At 41.9% G+C, this 19,583-nt stretch overlaps 1 protein-coding gene across 1 annotated transcript; it reads left to right on the top strand.

Moving 5' to 3' along the window:
* Positions 1 to 1,743: 1,743 nt before the first annotated feature.
* pias4a (protein inhibitor of activated STAT, 4a) lies at positions 1,744 to 19,159 on the top strand. The gene is made up of 11 exons (XM_042057206.1): positions 1,744 to 1,842; positions 2,789 to 3,185; positions 3,644 to 3,728; positions 3,910 to 3,951; positions 4,265 to 4,355; positions 4,580 to 4,708; positions 4,889 to 4,994; positions 5,355 to 5,428; positions 7,504 to 7,664; positions 12,606 to 12,757; positions 15,371 to 19,159. The coding sequence occupies exons 1-11, from the start codon at positions 1,816 to 1,818 to the stop codon at positions 15,625 to 15,627; spliced, it is 1,521 nt and encodes a 506-aa protein (XP_041913140.1). The 5' UTR covers positions 1,744 to 1,815; the 3' UTR covers positions 15,628 to 19,159.
* The last annotated feature ends 424 nt before the right edge of the window (positions 19,160 to 19,583 follow it).

Raw genomic sequence — 19,583 nt, forward strand, 5'->3', positions numbered from 1 at the left:
GGGGCTACAGATCAAAACGAAAACAGGAGGTTCCATGCTATCCATGTGGGGTTACATGCCCACCAAGTTTCGTGTACCCTGACGGAAATTTGGACATGGGAAAAAAAAATAAAAAGAATCTGACTAAACCAGCTTCACTGTGCGGCGGTCATAAATAACATTTCACAAAATGTGTGGTATTTTAAAACACTTTGGTATTACATAAGTTTTAAAAAAGACACTAAGTTTTTAGATTAGATTAGATTCAACTTTATTGTCATTGTGCAAGTACAATAACAAGTACAAGTACATAACAGAGTACAATAACATAACATAAGTACAACATAACAGAGTACAATAACATAGGCTACGTCACTTCTATGATATCAGACTGGCAGAAATCATCAATCTTCAGAAAGAGTAGGCTATACCTATATGCATGCAGCAGAAACACAAGCCAAAAGTTGTCATTAGGCTAAACATCTTAAGGGCAAATTAGGAACGAAGTCAAGCAAATATATAGGCTATAAGTTATTTCTAATTTACATAGGTTTATGTAATTGTCTGTAAGTCTAACACAGTGTTTATTTGAGAAGATGTAACATAAGACAACTGTGCACTGTTGAGTAGACTATAGCCTAGTTTGTCTTTTTTGTGGATGTGGAACGTCTGATCATGACAGGTCGTCTGTCTTTATCTTACTGAATTTACTAGCCTACTAGGCCTACTATCTTACTACTTTCAGATCCAAATAGTGCAGCCTGTTCACCTAATAATGGGCCTTTTACGCCATCTTGTGTCAAAATAATGTAGCAACTTCAACAAGACAACAAAGTCCATTCTCGGTGCAGGCAAATTAATGTCGCAACAGTTTTTAAAGCGCACCGAGACGGAATGTAATTAATTTACAGTTCACACCGCACTAAGACATAGACCTTACACATCGAACTGATTTCATAGGCTCTGATTTTCTTAGTCTACTTGACAAAATCTAACTGGCTAACAGCCATTGATAAAACATTATTTCTGTTCATAGCTGAAACTGTCAACATTTCCCGGCGTCCAAACAAAAAAAATAAACCCCTTAAATCACGACAGCGATCTTTTGCTCCTTGCATTAGTTGCATTGACCAAATTGATCCTCTGTGTCTATTCCACAGATCCCCTCCCCCACTCTTCATCTAACATGTAAAACACGGAATGGATTTCACTGAGGATTCAACCAGTTTGGTGTGATACTGTTACAGACTTAGAAATGACAGAATTCTGTGTTGAATGTCTCAGAATATGATTTCGTACTTAGATGAGACAATAATCTATCAATATTTTAGCAATAAGCGGACGGAATTGCATTTATTTCAAGGTAACAGGCTTATTTTAGACAATGCATTCTGCTCCCACAACATGGTTTGATGTACACTATGTAATGGATTTTGATACGCGGACCGGATTTAACAAGGCCATGCGTTCGTCTCCTTTTAACACCTTATGTTTTCCCCGCCAAAGCTATTTACAGCAAAAAAGTTAAGTATTTCTGTTTTTTCTCGAGACTATTAAACTCAATTCAGCGGTGTGTCCACATATATTGACTAGACGCATATTTACGTTATAATGAGGCCTATTCATGGGAGAAGACCTGTGTCACAGTGTTGCTTTTTAAGTGCACTGTCAGTTTAAATTGTCGTGGCCACGCCTTTTTAGAGAAGAGTGTGTTGGTTTTTTCAATGTAAAAGCCCACTGATTGGACGCAGACAGAGACCGAAGAGAAGCTTCTACGGTTTTCATTGGCCTTTCCCAGCCTTACGCCTCAGGCTCTCGCGGGGCTGCAGAGCGAAGATGGCGGCCGAACAAGTCGAAGCGATGGTGAGTGAAGCTTCGTCCCTTCAAGTAGAATGAAACCGGGTTGCTTGAAATAGAGACTTTATTTTTGCAAATGTAAAGTCTGGCACAATGGATTGTTTGACTACCAAAAGTGGCGGTAGTATATTGCTTATGAATAATCATAAGTCTGCGTTGACAAATGCGTCTACACCGGGGCAAGAGACACAGCTAAGCTAGGTGGCTATCTAGCTAAGAAGCGTTGGAAAATGAATGATGGTACCATTAAAAACATTGGCTAGCAAGCTAGCATGCAGGGAGTAGGCGCGAAACTACTGTTTGTGTGTCCACGTTTCTGAAAAGCATGCATATTTCTTCGAGGGACTTATTCATTTGGATAATGGGACATGTCAGGTTGAACGGAACCAAGTTGGAGAGACCCCTGCCAAAGCTTTGAAAGAATTGTTAGCTAACACGGTGGTGTAAACTAACACGCATTAAGTACATTTTGGGATTGGCTAACTGGTTAGCGAGCCTGCAACCATGCATTCCTTACCGGTATCCTTGACAAGATGACATAGCCAGTGTAGTGGTAAGATCTTAGCACCTGCATGTTTATGGTTCCAAGGCCATGTGGAATAAGGTGTCGTGAGGCACTCCGCATAACATCTGCTTGTGCATTTGTTGACGTTCATTTCCCATAAACATAGCAAGGAGCGTCAAGTCAACACAAACAATGGCTGTTTCATTACATGATGTACTGAAACATTTTCCCAACTATTTTGTCAATGTAAAATGTGAATTAATTTTCTCTGTTCCCATGGGCTTTCTTGCGTTGTCTTTCCTCGTCAATTGTTATATTGACAGGAAAGTACCTTCCAATATAATTGACATGTTATTCTTTGCCATACTGTACCAAAGTAGGTGACTTATTCATCAACCAAAGTTTTATGTTCAACATTTCTGTCCTCTGTGTCTCCTCTCTGGCCAGAATATGGTGAAGAGTTTCCGGGTGTCTGACCTGCAGACACTGCTGGCCTCTATGGGCCGCAGCAAGAGTGGCCTGAAGCAGGACCTGGTGGTGCGGGCGCTGAAGCTGGTTCAGTCCGAATGCAGCCCGGAGCTGCTGAAGAGTGTGCGGCAGCTCTACGAGACGCGCTTCCCCAAGACATCGGGCTGGCTGGCGGCACGCCGCCCGGAGGCCGTGCCCGTCAGTTACTCGTCCATCAGCAGCTCGGCGTCCAGGGGCCTGACACAGTCGCAGGGCGCAGACTACCTCAATGGCGGCGGCCTCCCCAAGCAGACAGCCGCCCCCGCAGCCGAGGTCAAGCTGGTGTCGCTGCCTTTCTACCAGACCCTGGAGACACTGCTGCCCCCCACAGAGCTAAGTGAGTCAGCGTTCGAGGCTCCCGGTGGCTACATTTGGTGAAGGTTAAGAGTGCCCTGGAAAGCAGTCATATGTTGTGAGGCAGAAATGGCTGAGCTAGTCTCCTGTGTTGTCAGTTATGATTACAAATGTTGTGAAAGTTTCATAGATAACAGAGCACCAGGCCACATTCAGATCAGGTCAAGTTTGCCTGTCAGGAGTGTCCCGAGTGCCTGGGGAGAGTTAGGAGAGAAGTGATATCTTTCAGTCCAGGAATTTGTCAAATCTAGCGTCTCTGATTATGGAAGGTTAGTTGTTTTATCACCTAAATATAAATATTGACCATAAATATGATGGCAGGGCAGGATAACTCTAGATACAGCCTTTGAATGTTGCCTGTGTTTTTGCTGCAGAAACTAGATCTCTTTAAGACTCATCATACTAATCATTGTTTGAAATCTTCATTTGTCTTATTTACAGTTGCCCAGAATAATGAGAAACTGCAGGACAGTCAATGCATATTTGAACTGACACAAAGTCAAGTGGATCAAATCAGAAACTCCAGGTAAGTTTTACTTGCTTCATTAGGCTTCAGAAAATAGGATGTTTAGAGGTATTCAGTCAGGTGTGGCTGGAGTTTCAGTAAGTATTGATTTCAGCATTAAAAAAGCATCTTGTATCTGGTATGATTCTATACTATCGTAAATATGTTAACCATACAAACCTGCTATTTCTCACCCATACAGTGAACATCGCCCAGGCATTAAGTCTGTCCAGGTGGTTCTCAGGTACGTCTCTTCAAGAATTAAAAAAATCCACAAGTCCATGTTGCTTTGGATAATAGTATTTGCTAAATATAAACTTTACCATATAACTTGTGTCAAATGCATACTTGCATAAAGTTATGCTCCTGTATTCTGCTAAAACATTTAAGATCATATTTTTGGAGATCTCCGCTGAGCTTCATCACTGAGCACAACATGTATCAACATGTCCCCCCAAAAAATGAGCTGGGCCTGGAGGAAGAGTGTTGTGACATGTTTGTGATGTTAAAACAAGCATTAAAAGTCCAGTGTTTGAACTCCCTACTTTCTCCCCTAGAATCTGTTATACAGACTCCATTGGTGTTCAGGAAGATCAGTACCCCCCTAATATTGCTGTGAGAGTCAACCAGTCCTTCTGTCATGTGCCAGTAAGTGCTTGTCTGTATAAATTGCATGTCAGTGTACACACACACACACACAGATTAAATATCCTTTTATCTCTGTAATTTAATTTAAAAGGCTGATCTTTGAGACTCAAAATGTAGGGTATGCCAGTTTACTGGACTCGAGATGTTGTGTGGTATCCAACTGGAGGGATGACAGTGTTTTTGTTGCCAGATTCTCACCATAGCATTTGCTTGTGCCCCAACAGGGTTACTACCCTTCTAATAAACCGGGTGTGGAGCCACGTCGCCCCTGCCGCCCCGTCAATATCACCCCCTGGCTGCATCTCTCCACCACTACCAACAGAGTCACCATCACGTGGGGCAACTTTGGCAAGGTAAGGGACTCTACATTTAATGATGCACTCACAAGTTCAATGTAGAATTGATGTTATAGATCTTGGTGTTAACCTTTAGTCAAAACAGTGATTCTGACCAGAGTAACATTCTTTGGAAGTGGAGTCTGTTTGAATCTTATGCTTCTGTATTTGTGTGTGTGTGTGTTTGTGTCTCTCTAGCGTTACTCGGTGGCTATATATCTTGTGAGGGTCTTCACGTCAGCAGAACTCTTCAATCAGCTCAAACACTGCTCAGTGGAGAGTGCCGAACGTTGTCGTGAGCGCAGTAAGTCTTTCTGTCTTTCTCTCTCTCTCTTTCTTTCTTTCTTTCTTTCTTTCTTTCTTTCTTTCTCTCTCTCTCTCTCTCTCCCTCCCTCTCTTTCATTCTTTTTTTCTTTTTTCTTTCTGCCTGTTTCTTTTTTCTTCTTTTTTTCTGTCTCTGTCTCTCTCTCTCTTGCTCGCTCACTCGCTTGCTTGCTCTCAGCAGATATCATCTATGATGCTTTGAGCAGATATCCTCTTGTTTAGTTCACCACAACTATTCACTTTCTCAAGAAAGGCCATTAATATTAATTTAAGGAAGTGACAAAATGTAAATGGCAATGTAATGCTTTTTGTTACTGTGTGTTCTTGTGTGGTTTTGCAGTCCAAGACAAGTTGCGCTTCGACCCAGAGAGTGAGATTGCCACCACGGGGTTGCGAGTATCCCTGATTTGTCCAGTAAGTCACGCTCTTAACATGAATTTGGTGCTGTGAATTTTAGCTTACTTAAGTGGTCTGACCATTTCTCTCATTCCAATTTCTGCTTTCACTATATAGTCAGCATTCCATTAAATTACTTAAACCTTTTTAATGCAACAAAATTGCTTTGTAATTGATCAGTCCCAGTAGTTGACTTTATGTAACATATTTTCATACAGCTTAAAGCTGCAGTTGGCAAGTCTGACAAATTGAGGGGACTTGCCCAACATTTTGAATGTTTACAACTCTCATGCCCCTCCCCCACTACCACCGAGAACCCTCTCATCGAGTTTGTGCTCGTCAGTGCGCACCAGTCTGCACCAGACTGTGATTGACTGTCAGATCTCACACAGCCCAGCTCTGATTGGACCAGAAGAACTGGGAGCTGTGGATTTTTGCAAAACAAATAACAGGCTCTAGGTGGAGGTTGAAGTACAGGTTTTTTTCCTAAAACCGGCTGATTTATGATGTTCTGTTCAGCATATTGTCGGTTTCAGTGAATATGATCCAAAAAATCTTGCCAATCTGGCCTTGGAAGCATTAATCAAATGCTGTGGCCTGACTGACTAAAATCTATAACTATCATACCTGCAAACTAGTCATCTTTCGGCGAAAATCGCCGTTTTTGAATCAAAATATGTCATTCACGTGAATCGTGTAGATCTGAAGATTTTTTTTTTGGGGGGGGGGGGTTCTCATAGTCTGGAGTGAGACTATCGTTGATTTCATGCGAGATTGATAGGCAAGTGATTGGCCTGTCTTTGTGCTATCTACCTATAGGACCTACCTATCAGTTGTTTCTGAGGGTGGGCTTTATCTCTCTCACTTTCTGTTACGCATAGCCTGCCTGCTATGGCCTGCAGCAGCGATATGACCAAGGAAAAAAAGAAAGTGTTAGCTAACAAACATGGGCCACATGCTACGCTCTCTCTGACTATAAACTCAAGGTAAAACATCATATTGTTGGGATACTTTTCTCTTGCCCTCGGTGGGTTAAATGAAAGCTGAGGTGAGGTTAACGAGTGTTTACTCGCAAATTCATGTTCTCGCAGCTGGCCGTTTTGAATTGCTTTGCGAAACAAAACGACTCTGCACTGAGTGCGATTGTGAATTTAGCTCGGCTTAATAGTTTAAAATTGTCTTGGAAAGTTATTGCTTGTTCACAAGTTATTTCATTTAGCATTATATTTTCCATATGTCTGATGGTTAAACATGACGTTCTCAGGGAGCGCAGATCTTTCCAAGGCCAAATGTAGTTATTTGCAACAAATCTGAAAGTGGACCTTGCAAAATATTTTGACTTGCTCAGTGATAGGTGTTTAATTTGTTTGTTTTCTGTGTAGCATATAGATCATAATTCTTGATAATTAGCGTGCAAACAAGCGAGACCTAGGCTTCTAGAGTACACTGACATAACGCACCTATTGCTGAGATCCGCCCCTTAAGTCGGAATGTGATCATTGCAGCCTCAGTAGACACGAGAGGAGCAGAAAGACACCAACATAACATGAGGGATAGATGTATTTCTTCACAAAAAAATAACAAATAATAATGGATTGAAAAGGGGTACTAATAAACTAGACAGGCTAGAACAGATACTAGAAAATGGACAACCAGTCCCTTTCTATCAACACCAGTGATTTTTATAGATGAGGATTAGGCTTTAAAACAGATTGTCAACATTTATGTTGTTTGGTCTGTTTTTGGCTGCATACATGAAGGCCAAGGTGGGCAATGTGTTTTCCCTGGTTTGAGGTAATACTGACATTTCTTCAAGGATGGCAGGTCTGAAAATATCCTCCATCATTAAGTTCTTCAATTAGGCTAAACATGGCCTTAACTCAAAACAGCTGGTAGGCCTACTGTTAGGACTGTCATTTTAAAATGTAAAAGTGTCAAATGCAGCCATATTTAAATTCTGCTTACTGCACGTTTATTATAATATAATATGATAATATTCGGAAATAGGTCACCTTTTTCAGCCCTTCTGAGTTTGCAGGTATGAACTATGACGCTGTCTAGTAGGTGCGTACTGACTGCTCATCTCTCCACAGCTGGTGAAAATGCGTCTGGGTGTGCCATGCCGCGTGCTCACCTGTGCACACCTGCAGTGTTTCGATGCCGTCTTCTTCTTGCAAATGAACGAGAAGAAGCCCACCTGGACCTGTCCAGTCTGCGACAAGCCCGCTCCCTTTGAGTTGCTCACTATTGACGGGTAAGGTCCAAGTAGTAGTAGCTCTGTCTGTGTGTACATAAACGATTGTGAATGCCATTAAATTTGTTATATTTGGGAAGGCACTTAAATCTTTTCAACTTGAGGTTTTTCAGGATAGGGAGATTTATTATCAGCTTGAGTGTCTGGTCCACAACATTTTCTCCCTTTCATTGTCTCCTGGATGACCTTGATGGGTTTGGGTTAGCAGTGTGACTAATCAGAGAAAATCATACAGAAAGTGATTTTGGATCACTTCAAGCCCATTTGATGTACAGTGCCTATAAAAAAAGTGTTCTGACTTAAATCAACAGCGGTCCAGCCAATTGACCTGTCGCTAAGCGCCACCCTTAGAACGCTGATGAGCCAATGACAGTCCAGCCTCTACGGGACTCGGACATCAGCTCGGACAACTCCATAGGAAACTACAGGAAGGAGGCATGAAATGACAAATTAATGGTTATTTATGGAGTTTATTAATTCAAAAAAACCCCGACGGATAACCATGGTCAAACGTTTTGCATGGGGGACATGTAATACTGATAGCCGGTACCCCGAGAGGCGAGAAAACGGGGTATATTTTCATCAACAGTAGCCTACAGGACGTCTCTCGCGTTTGCAACAGCTCGACGTAATGTAGGCTACTAAGCCAACAACGTGGGCACAGGTTCCCTGTTAAATCCCAAGATAAAAATGCACATTAACCAACTACTATATTCTTATACTTCTTCAAATATTAACGTAATCTAACATCTTAGTATCAATCTTCCACTAGCTAGCTAGCATTAACGTCAGTTTTTGCACAGTGATTTGCACGGCTACTCGCACAACTGCTTGTCACCTTGTATGTATTCTAAAGTTTTGAATACACCCCTCCATAGCATAATTAAGTCCCTTTTGATAGCTTCTGGAGGAAAGTAAATCCTTTATCGACCAAAAAAAGTCCTCAAAGCCTGCTTTCATATACTGTCAGCTGCCATTGTCCACAATGTATTTCTAATCAAGCCTGGTTTGTTTGTCTGAGTTTTCACACGGTAACAATGGGGGGCGGAGCTTTAGCGACAGGTCAATTGGTGCTAATAGTCTCACAATTAGTGAAATGGAGATTGCCTGAGTGCAGTGAATGTGTATAGTATAGTAATTTATAGACACATGCATCTGGAAGGTCTAGTCACTGGTCAATCAGTATTCCTGGCTATAATTCCACCATGAAGACAAAAGAACACTACAAACAACTCAAAGAAAATGTTATTGACAAGAATAAGTGAGGGGATGGATACAAAAAATGTTGAACTCACTGAACATCCCCTGCAGTTCAGTGAAATCGATCATTAAGGATTGTAAGAAATATGACGTGTGCAAATCTGCTTAGAGCAGGCCGTCACCACAAACTGAATGACTGTTCCAAGTCAAGAAGAATAATGGTGGGGGAGGCCACCAACACACCTATGAAAACTCTGAAGAAGTTAAAAGCTTCAGCAGCTGAGATGGGAGACTATGCATACATCAATCACGACTAAAGTTCGCCCAAAGACGTGGGAGACTCCAAAGTCAAATGGAAAAAGGCTCGTTGGTCTGATGAGGCCAAAATTGAGCTTTTTAACGGACATCAAACACTGCACATCACCAAAAACGCACCATCCCCAATTTAAAACATGGTACTGGTAGCATCATGCTGTGAGGCTACTTCTCGGCAGCAGTCCCTGGAAGACTTGTAAAGGTAAAGTTTAAAGTAAAATTAATTCAGCAAAATATATGGAAATCCTGGAGGACAATCTGATTCAGTCTGCAAGAAAACTACAACTTGGGAGAGACTTGGGCCCAGACCTCCTATAGAAAATATGTGGCTGGACTAGGAAAAGGGCTGTTCACCCATTCCCCTTCCAACTTGGCAGAGCTTGAGCAGTTTTGCAAAGAAAAATGGCAGTATCCAGATGTGCAGGCCTAATTGAGACCTATCCACGCAGACCTCCGCGCTTTAATTGCGGCCGACGTTGCATCTACTCAATGCTGACTTGAAGGGGATGAATATTTATGCGATCACTTATTTTGCATTATATTTTTAAGTTATTAACATTACTTTGAAAAAATCTGCTTTCACTATGACATTAAAGAAGTGATTTTGTAAATTATTGTAAAAAAAGGCCAAATTAAATTGATCAATATTTAATTTAAAAAAAGCAGTAAAAGTGGAAATATCCAAGGGGGTGAATACTTTTTATAGGCTCTGTAAATTAGCAGTGTCATGCCAAGCAGGCCTGCAGAAATATGAAACATAATTAATGCAGACATGCTGACTTTAAATGACATTTGTCATGTCTTTGTCTCTGTTTTATCACTGGATCTGCTGGGCAAACCTGTTTCTCTTCTCCTTTGCATTCCAAATACTCCTTTTGCATGGAATGTTATTTGGATGCAGTTCATTTGAATGCAATTCTTTTTTGTTACGAATACTACTCAAGTACACAAATACTGTACGATGTTACAGATACTACTTAAGTACACAAATACTATACGATGTTACGGATGCTACTTAGTACACAAATACTATACGACGTTACAGATACTACTTAAGTCAGTGTTTCCCACAGAATTGGATTCAATTTGTGGCGGTAGCTGACTTTGACAACGGGGGGGTTATTAAGATCGTCTTGGTAGTGTATAGGTCTAATTGAGTGCCTGTCACTGTATGACGTTTGAGGGAACCCCTGCAATTGTAACACAGTTGAAAGGCTGCTGATGTGTGGATGCAATTCATAATGTTTTCTACATAGTTAAAATAAAGGTTCGTACTTCTCCTTGGGACAAGCACTTTTGAATTCTCGAAAACACTTTTCCATTTACATCGGGATTTTGCAAACATTCAGTGTCAGTCAAAAAAAATGAGCCCTTCAACGAAATTGACAAGCAGCTTAGAAGTAGGCTAAGCATACTAAATTCGACATCCAAACAGTATTTTAACGTTAGCTTTGAGATACTGCTTGATTTCATAACTTAACTTAGTTTAGTCTCTTCAATGTAGCCTACTATGCTGTGATAAGACCTTAGAGTTCACTTCAATGCAGCAGTTTTGAACAAATTTGCGCAGCATGGTCACGATGCTAAGCGGATTTAATAGCAATTTAGCCAGACGTCTTCTATGCAATGCTTCTATGTGGCAACAACAATCCACCAACAATCGTGAATATTTTGTTAAATGCACATGCAGAGGAGGGGCAGCGGGCTATGAGAGAGAGCGGGGCGGGGCAAGGAAAGGCTGCGTGCGTAAAAAGCGCAGCTCAATGGCAATGCAAGGATTTGACCTTATATTTATTTTAAATTAAACATAGAATATTCATCTGTGGCGGCCGATTTTTATTTCGTGGCGCCCCGCCACAGATTAGTCAATGTATGGGAAACACTGTAAGGACACGAATACTATACAACATTACGGATACTACTTAAGTACACATACTATACAACATTACGGATACTACTTAAGTACACAAATACTATACACAGGGCTCTACAGTGCGCCCATTTCACTTGCACATGCGAGTAAAAATGATGGCGTGCGAGTGCAAAAAAATATTTAGGCGCACTGGTGCGAATGACTTCTAACCATGTCAATGTTTGTCAATGTTTACAAAATGCACCGCAACATCAAGAAACATTACTGGTGCAAACCATAGAATCACGTCGCGAATGCAGCATAAAAACTACACCTCCCATCAACGTTAGCAGTTTCGCGTTGTGACTCGCTAGTCGCTTCTATCAAATCCAAGAGCGCGCAGAAAAAGCGGAAAGTTAGACTAGCCAGCCAAGCCAGCCAAGAGGCAAAGATTGAAGAAATTCGTTCTTCTATCCACCGAATTCATCGGATATAGGAGGAACATGATGAGATTCTGAGAATGCAGTGAGAGAAGGAAAGGTAACCTAACAAGCCTTTTAGCCCAGTTGACGTATTGGCTGCAATATGCAAATAGCTGTAGCGAAAAGGCACAAAAGTAGCCTCCTGTAATACTCCCATTTTATTCAAAGGTAGAACGCTACTGACAACTCCAGGCTTCCACGCATTCTTGTTTGTTTACACTGAATACAAGCTGAAGTGCAAAACGAAAGTAGGCCTAACGTTTGCCTAACTGCCCCCATCAATGCAGATATTTCAAATAAAAGTATAAAAAAAATATATCCTTGATTAGACTATGTTGGGTTTTGTGGAAGAGCAAATGGACTGTTTTAGTAGTAGTATTCAGTATGCAGTCAGATAGGTTACCATAGGCATATTTGGATTAGCTACAGATGGATTCACAAATAAATAAATTAGCCTACATTTGGCAGGATACTTGATATACAGGCTGAATGCAAATATGGCAATGTATTATATTATTTTACATTAACAAAATGTAGGAAAAAAGAACAGACTGAAAATAAAGTAGGTTTAAAATCCTGTTTCCTGTAGCCTAAATGTTGTCAGTCATTCTTAATCTTCGCAATTGGTGCACTGGCATGTTTAACTGTTAGCTGCAGTGTAATGTTAGATTATGTGTAAGTTAAGTACAGAACTGACTGTGCGCCCAAATTTTTGTCTGTGCTCCTAAATTTTTTAACTTGGGCGCACGAGTGCTCCTGGAAAAAAATGTTAGTGTAGAGCCCTGACTATACAACATTACGGATACTACTTAAGTACACAAATACTATACAACATTACGGATACTAAACCATGAATATAATTAGATTCCCCTTACTGCTCTGATTTTTATTTTTTTGGTAGGAAAACTTATTTTTCAACAACAGTTTGTGGAACGCACAAACTTACAGTTGTACCCTGTGCCACAAACAACTACAACAGGGAACAAACAGAGAAAAATAGCCATATAGGCATAAGGTGCCTATGCAATCCAGTGTTACATTAAAGCACCCTTTAAATGTGCTGTTCTGACAATCACTGACCTTTGCCTGCAGGTTGCTCTCTGAGATACTGAAGGAGACCGAGGAGGAGGTGGAGGAGATCGAGTACCTGACCGACGGCTCCTGGAGACCCATTGGAGACGAGAGGGACAAGGAGAAGGAGCGCGAGCGCAGCCACACGCCTGTCTACCCCCTGGTTGACATATGTAAGTGCTCTATCAAGCAAGCAATCCTTAAAGACTTTGTGCGCTGTCTAAAACTGAGAGATATCTATTAAAAGTGGGAAAGAGCTCCCCAAGTTCAGAGAAGGTTGCTGTGAGTATCCTCCTCACCTCGATTGGATATACTGTTCTGGCGTGTACTGACGCGTCGTTAGTTTCAGTTATCAACCTGTGCAAATGCCTGGACAAACAACTGTAAAGTCACAGTATTCTACCGATCTTCCCCCTAATACATTGACATTCTTTCTGTAGTGTATTTCAAATGGTGGTTGGTATTGTTATTGGTATTGGCCCAGTTATTCCTGCTTTAGCATAGGCCTACTCGAAATCGCACAACTAGTTGTCAGTGTTCAGCTTCGTGAAGGTAGAAAAGTAAATAAATTAATGTATGATATGCGGAGAATGGTGCTTCTCTAAAAAGTATGTAACTGAAAGCGTGAAAAAGGCTTACACACGATTGGGAGAATATGTCCCCTAGAAAATATTCCAGAGACTTACTTACCCCTTGGACACATTAGCTACAAGAGACTGAGGCAAAGCAGCGTTTATGTTACAATCCTCCTTTGGGGGGCAGCGGTCAGCGATGCAAAATGTTTTTTGTTTTGTGAGCAGAGACCATTATTTCACTCTGGGAATGCAGTTTTTGAATAAAGGATGGGACTCGCAGTTCCTTTTTTAAGCAGATTATCGCCATAATCACGCTGAAGAAGGGCATATTGCCCGAAACAACCATGGGGCAATTTAAAAAGTTTAAAAAAGAACTGCGAGTGCTTTCCTTTATTCATAAAGTTTATATTGACTCAGGAGGATTTAGCACCCAGTTGAACTTACACAAAGGTGTTGAGCGCTTTAGTCTGTTTTATTTGTTTTTATTTATTTATTTATTTATTTATTTATTTATTTATTTATTACTACAGTTTTTACAATAACATATTTGTCAGAGGTCTTTTAAAAAAAATAGTGGGAAGGTGATTGAACTATATGATGAGAGTGTTGCTGCAGGGCAAAATGGTATTCCAAGGAATGAGCTACTTTCCCTAATGTACACTATGCAGTCATTGACCTGGTGAGATGAAATATGAAAAGGACTTTGTGGAAAGGACTTGGTGTTTCATTACCAGGTTCCAACTGGTTATTGAATGTTGAACGAGTAAACATGGTGCTCTAACTTGGTACAGTGTAAATGAGTAGGCTAAACCTCTTGGTGCATACCATTACGATACAGCAACCACAGCAATACAGTAAGCCCTCCAATAATGTAGGAAAGCTTCTCTTAAGCCACTGTCCTAACACATTCTCTCTGTGGTGACCGTAGCCTTTACTTTACTCTTTACAAGCAAAGATGTCCTCTGCTGTAGACATCGTTCGCATCTGAGTATTTTAATCACCAATGATTTTCCTTACAATGGTTATTTGATTAAGTTTAATGTGTGGCACATTCATCATCAAACATCATCTGTGTTTAATATTTGTTGCATTTCCCAAGATGTATATTAACAAAAATAAACTCTTTAAGTAGTTTAGCTGAGTAATACATCTTTTAGATTAGGTTATTGTCTTCGTGCAGAGTACAAGTACAGAGACAACAAAATGCAGTTTGTGTCTAACCAGAAGTGCAAAAAAGCAGAAAAGTGCAATGTGATATTTACAGTGTAGACAGGTGGTGCTATAAACAGTATAAGACATATAGTGCAGTGTAGACAATAGTATACAGTTAAGAAAGTTTACAGTAATATAAATTAAATATAAATATGTGCAATGTATTAGCAATAGCGTTATAAGAGCAGAATAGATATGGGTATGCAGTATGAACAATGCATGAACAACATGTACAGCTTGGTTGGTTGTCACCGGAGTGCAGAGCTAAAGTTCAGTAGGGTGACAGCTGCGAAGAAGCTTCCTCTGAACCTGCTGGTTCGGCTGCGGAGAGACCTGTAACGCCTCCCGGAGGGGAGTAGGCTGAACAGTCAGTGGTTGGGGTGAGAACAGTCTTTGATGCTGCACGCCTTACACAAGCATTGCTTGCCCTGGATGGCCTCGATGGAGGGGAGTGACGAACCGATGATGCGTTGGGCAGTTTGCACCACCCTGTGCAGTGCTTTCCGGTCAAAGGCAGCGAGCAGTTGCCATAGCATCCAGTGCCAGAACCTTAAACCCATCCAGTGGCCATATACTTTGAGATCCTGTAGAGGGGCTTGATTAGGAGATGAGTGGAGCTTCAGCCCCATTTTAAGTTTGACCTTGAGAAAAGTAACTACACTCCCTAGTTAATATCACAAAGTAGCTTAGCAGTAGTAGTTAAATATTCAGATAAAAGTTAATTTGAACGATAAATACCATTATTAACCGGTTATCTGAAATGGCGTTTTCGCTCTGGGACAAGTGGAATTGGCGTTTTTCCCGTTTTTGGTTACGTTCATCCAAAAGTTTTGTTCATTTACGGTTTTCGTTTCTGTTCTATGAAATGTTTAGTCAGTGGCTAGACTTCAACTTCTACTTGGAGCTGTCAATCTGTACTCTGTGTTTCATCGGTTGATGTTGGTCACCATACTGTACCGACTGTACTGAATACTATCTGTGTTCCTTGACTGGCCACAGGTGTCTCGGAGGTGAATGGCCACTCTCCAGCCCACAGCAGCACCAGCCAATCAGCGAAGTCGGGATCAGGCGGGTCGTCGGCCCCGGCAGCGTCGGGCGTGGTGGTCGACCTGACGCTGGACTCCTCCTCCGACGAGGAGGCTGGCGGCGGTGGCGGCGCGGGAGGAGACAGCTCTGACACAGACGACAGCCAGGACAGCCCGTCGCCCAAGAGAGGCCGGTACAACTACGACAAGGACCTGGTGACGGCCTACTGAGTGGACTTGAGAAGGACGGACTCGCAAGACTGAGATAATTACGGTGTGACGGAGGGGGGCGGCGAGAGGGGGACAAGGCCTGATGTTTGGGCAAGGAATTTTGGAAAGTCCCAGAACACCCCCCTCCCCCATCCTCCTCTACACCCACCCTGTGCGGAGACACATGTTCACACACACACACACAGACACACACACACACACAAAACACATGCAACACAGACACACACACCCCAATGCACACACCAACATGCACTGTAAAACCTCTGGGGAGTGGTTGAGCTTCCTTTCCCTCTTCACCACTGGAAACCACAGGAGCAGCTCCCTGTCCCAACCCCCCCTCCTCTCCCCCTTTCTCCCCCGCCACCCCTACCCCCAAAGACAAACAAACACGCAAACAGTTTGTTGTGCTCCCCTCTTCTGCTGTGTCCTCCCTTTAAGAGATCACAACACCATAAGCTCCATTGACTCTCCTTTGCCTTCCCACATTCATCCCCCCTTTCAGTTTGTGGAGGACATGATGGTGTTTTGGGTCCCAGAATGCAACATCAGGCTCTAGACGCCATTACTGTCCCGTGTCCTCCACCCTCGAGTGGACAACCGCCACCCTCGACATCCCACCATCTGTGACTCTGTTCAGAGGTCAACGTGTAAAGCAGCAAACGCAAGTGTGGACTTGTGCATCATCTCCTGACCTTTTAGGCTTTATCCTCTCTTTCTTGGGCTCTAAATTTTTTTTTTTTTTACCATTTTCACCATATATTCCCACCCCCACCCCCCTCCCACCTAGTTATTACGATTCTTTTTTCAAGCCGTAGTAGCTAATAACCTACCTCAATTCAAACTGCAAACTTGATCGCAAGTAGTCCTTAGAGAGGTGACCTTCCAAAACAGACAAATGCTAGATGGATGATGCTCTTCTTGTCTCTCTTTGTTTCTTTTACCCATCTTGTTTTCCCAACCATCTAACTGAAGGGGGGGGGGGGCTGCCAGCAGACCTGATTGGCTGGTCTCCTGTGGGTGCAGTTGAAATTACCGATCTTTAGTTTGAGACCACCATCCACCTTCAGTCTCCATTGAACAAGAGAGCGAGTCATGGAACAGACACGTGTCTAACTGAAAGCCTTGATGGTGTGCAGCCGGGGGGAGTGAGTTTTAGAGTTGAATAAAAGTGTTTTGCTTTTTTCTACTCCTAATGAGGACAAGTAGTTTGAGGATAGAATGTACAGGGGTGGCAGTGGAATGAGTCATGAGGAAGGAGTTTTGGAATAGATGCTGAGATGGGGAATCCGAGCAAACATCCCATACAACATGTCAGTCGAAGGTCCAGTCGTGGAGGGTCTTTAAGCATGGTCAGCCGTAGAAGTTTGTGAAGTAACGTGCGCTACATCAAGCCATGACTCATCTGGGCCATTATAATTGGAGTGAGGGGTGACTTTTTTTTTAGGGGTGACTTTTAAGGTGCGTCTCGGTTCGAAAAAGCAGCCTTCAGATGCAATGTGAGTGAGGGTCAACTGACTGATATGACTTTTATTTTGTTTGTTTTATTCTGTTTGTTTGTTTGGTTTTTCATGTTTTGTTTTCCAGGTTGGGCTGCCCTTTGCCCTTTCATCTTCTCGGTGTGCCGCGTGGTTGCATCATGCAGACTTTTAATTGTTTTTTTGTTTTTTTTTGTTCAGTAAAAGTATTTATTGACTGTCTCATCATGGCTTTTTGTTTTTGAATGGCAGCAGGTATTATTTGCACACATGTGGCATTGGAGAGATTGCTGTGCTGTTTCTACAGACTCTACCCACTGAGGAGAGCTGATGGTGGCGTTCAGGCATGTGCTGGTCTTGAGTGAAGCTGCTGTTTTTCTTTCTCCAGTATGCTCTCTTGTCGAGGCTGTTCAGCTACCCTGGGACTTCCTGGTCTGGTTCCCTTGAGCCTTGTTGCTAAAACATCAGTGCACCAATGAGGATGGTCATAACCATGCTCATAACCATGCTCAGTTTTGCTGCACCTGCCCCACTCTTGATGCCTGACTCTTCAGGTCACCTGAGCAGGTTTCAACTTTGGTTTAACCCACTGAGGCACCCCCCCCCTTTCCCCTCAACTTTATGCAGTCTTCTCGGTTGAACTTCAAGCTCATCCTAAAGGTAAAAATGTTGGTGGGCCAACATAATTTGAAGTTTTCAGGGTTGCGATTCCCTCGTGGTCTTATGGGTGGGGCTTCTAATGTTTGCAGTGGCAGTTGATATGGCCCCCACACTACATTTGAACCCAGGCGGTTCAGGCTGTAGGGGAGGGGACTCAGGGATGAGTTGTGACCTGCTTTCATTTTCATTTTATGATCCATTCTTTGTTCTCTTTTTGGTCACTGAACAGTTCTTGGTGCAGAAGAACATGCACTTCATCAGTTAGCTAAGACAGACAACACACATCTGAACTGGATTTACATATATGGTAGTGCTACGGAAACGACTATCTCTAATTTTATTGATATTTTTTAGTTATCGTTGTCTCCGCTGTCCTCTTAGGCTCTGCTTTTGTTCAGTAGGTCTTCAGAGAGAAATGCCGCTTTAGTTCCTGCCTTGTTTGGTTTCTGCATTCTAAAACTGACCTGAGCACAGACTTGAATAGACACTCAGTACTGTAATACAACATTTGTTCAAAGTAATAACTCAATCAATAAAATGAATTTAGAAGTAGGGAGGAACTTTTGAGCTGCGTACCATAACAATTTGGTCTTTCATTTTGTTGGAATAACCATTTTGGACCGACATGACTAAACACAAATGGTTAACGTCATCTGTTGTAGTTGATGGCAGGTTTTTTTTTTTTTTTTCGTCAACAAGGCCCATATCCCAAATGTTGCCATTTTGTACACATACAAGAACACTTCATGAAGATGTGTAGGTCTTTATCTTTTGTCAGTCTATTCAGGAGAAATTGACCAATGCTTTTTTTTTTGTCGGAATCCGGTAGTTTCTTGAACGTATAGCCTACCATAGGCCATTGCTGTGAGCCATGAAACACCTGTAGGGGTAATGGTGAAAGTCGCCCGTGGTTGACCAGTGATGGAAAGGGCCTGGGGGTCATCGTAGCCATGCAGACAAAGGAGGAATCAGAGGGTCAGGTGGTAATTTGTGGCATATCCCTTTTTCTTACAATGCTTTAGGTAGCATGGGCAGTGGCTTGCAATCCTTGATGTAAATGTTTTTGTTTGTTGTGTCTTTTTATATGTTCATATTAAAAGCCAATAAAAAAACGAATAAATAATATTTTATCAAGATTTGAATGGCCTCCAATCGTTGAAGTAAAAAAAAAAATGGAGTACAGTTTAAACATGACTCCTTGATGCCACTTTACATGTCGGATACTGTAAGAGCATGGGACAAACGGGCGGGCTCATACAATTGGGGCGAAAGACTGGGCGAAGGGAACCGATTCCATTTGTTTCTTGTTGAGATGGCTGAGAAATGTAATTTTGAGAAATCGTATTCTAACACCTGTCATTTATGTGTGCAATTGATTAAACTGATTTTAAAATCTAGAGTTTCTCTTGCCTTTGATTTTAGTATTTTCTACGTCTGGATTGCATTTCCAGACTAGTCTGTCTCCAGTTCTTTATTTTCAAAATATTAAATTGTCAAAATGTTCATCAATGTATGTGAGGGGGTGGACCAGAGAAGCTTGATGTTGTTGACTCTGAAGGAAGCAAGGGACGATGTGTGAGTGACCATGTGATTTGTTTCTGTGTTGAAGGCTGTAGTCAAGGGAAGTGCCCAACACCATAGTGTGCATATACTTGTGCACTGGCATGTTTGCATAACCCTGGTATTCTGCACTAGAGTGCTAGTAAGTTGTGTTTGTACAAAAATGTTAGCTTTTTTTTTTTCCACTTATGTTTTGTAAAAGTTACCAGTTACACTTTACTTGACAGTATTGACATAAGAGTGACATGACACTGTCATAAA

Source organism: Alosa sapidissima, chromosome 12 (genome assembly GCF_018492685.1).
Source record: "Alosa sapidissima isolate fAloSap1 chromosome 12, fAloSap1.pri, whole genome shotgun sequence".
Taxonomy (NCBI): domain Eukaryota; kingdom Metazoa; phylum Chordata; class Actinopteri; order Clupeiformes; family Clupeidae; genus Alosa; species Alosa sapidissima.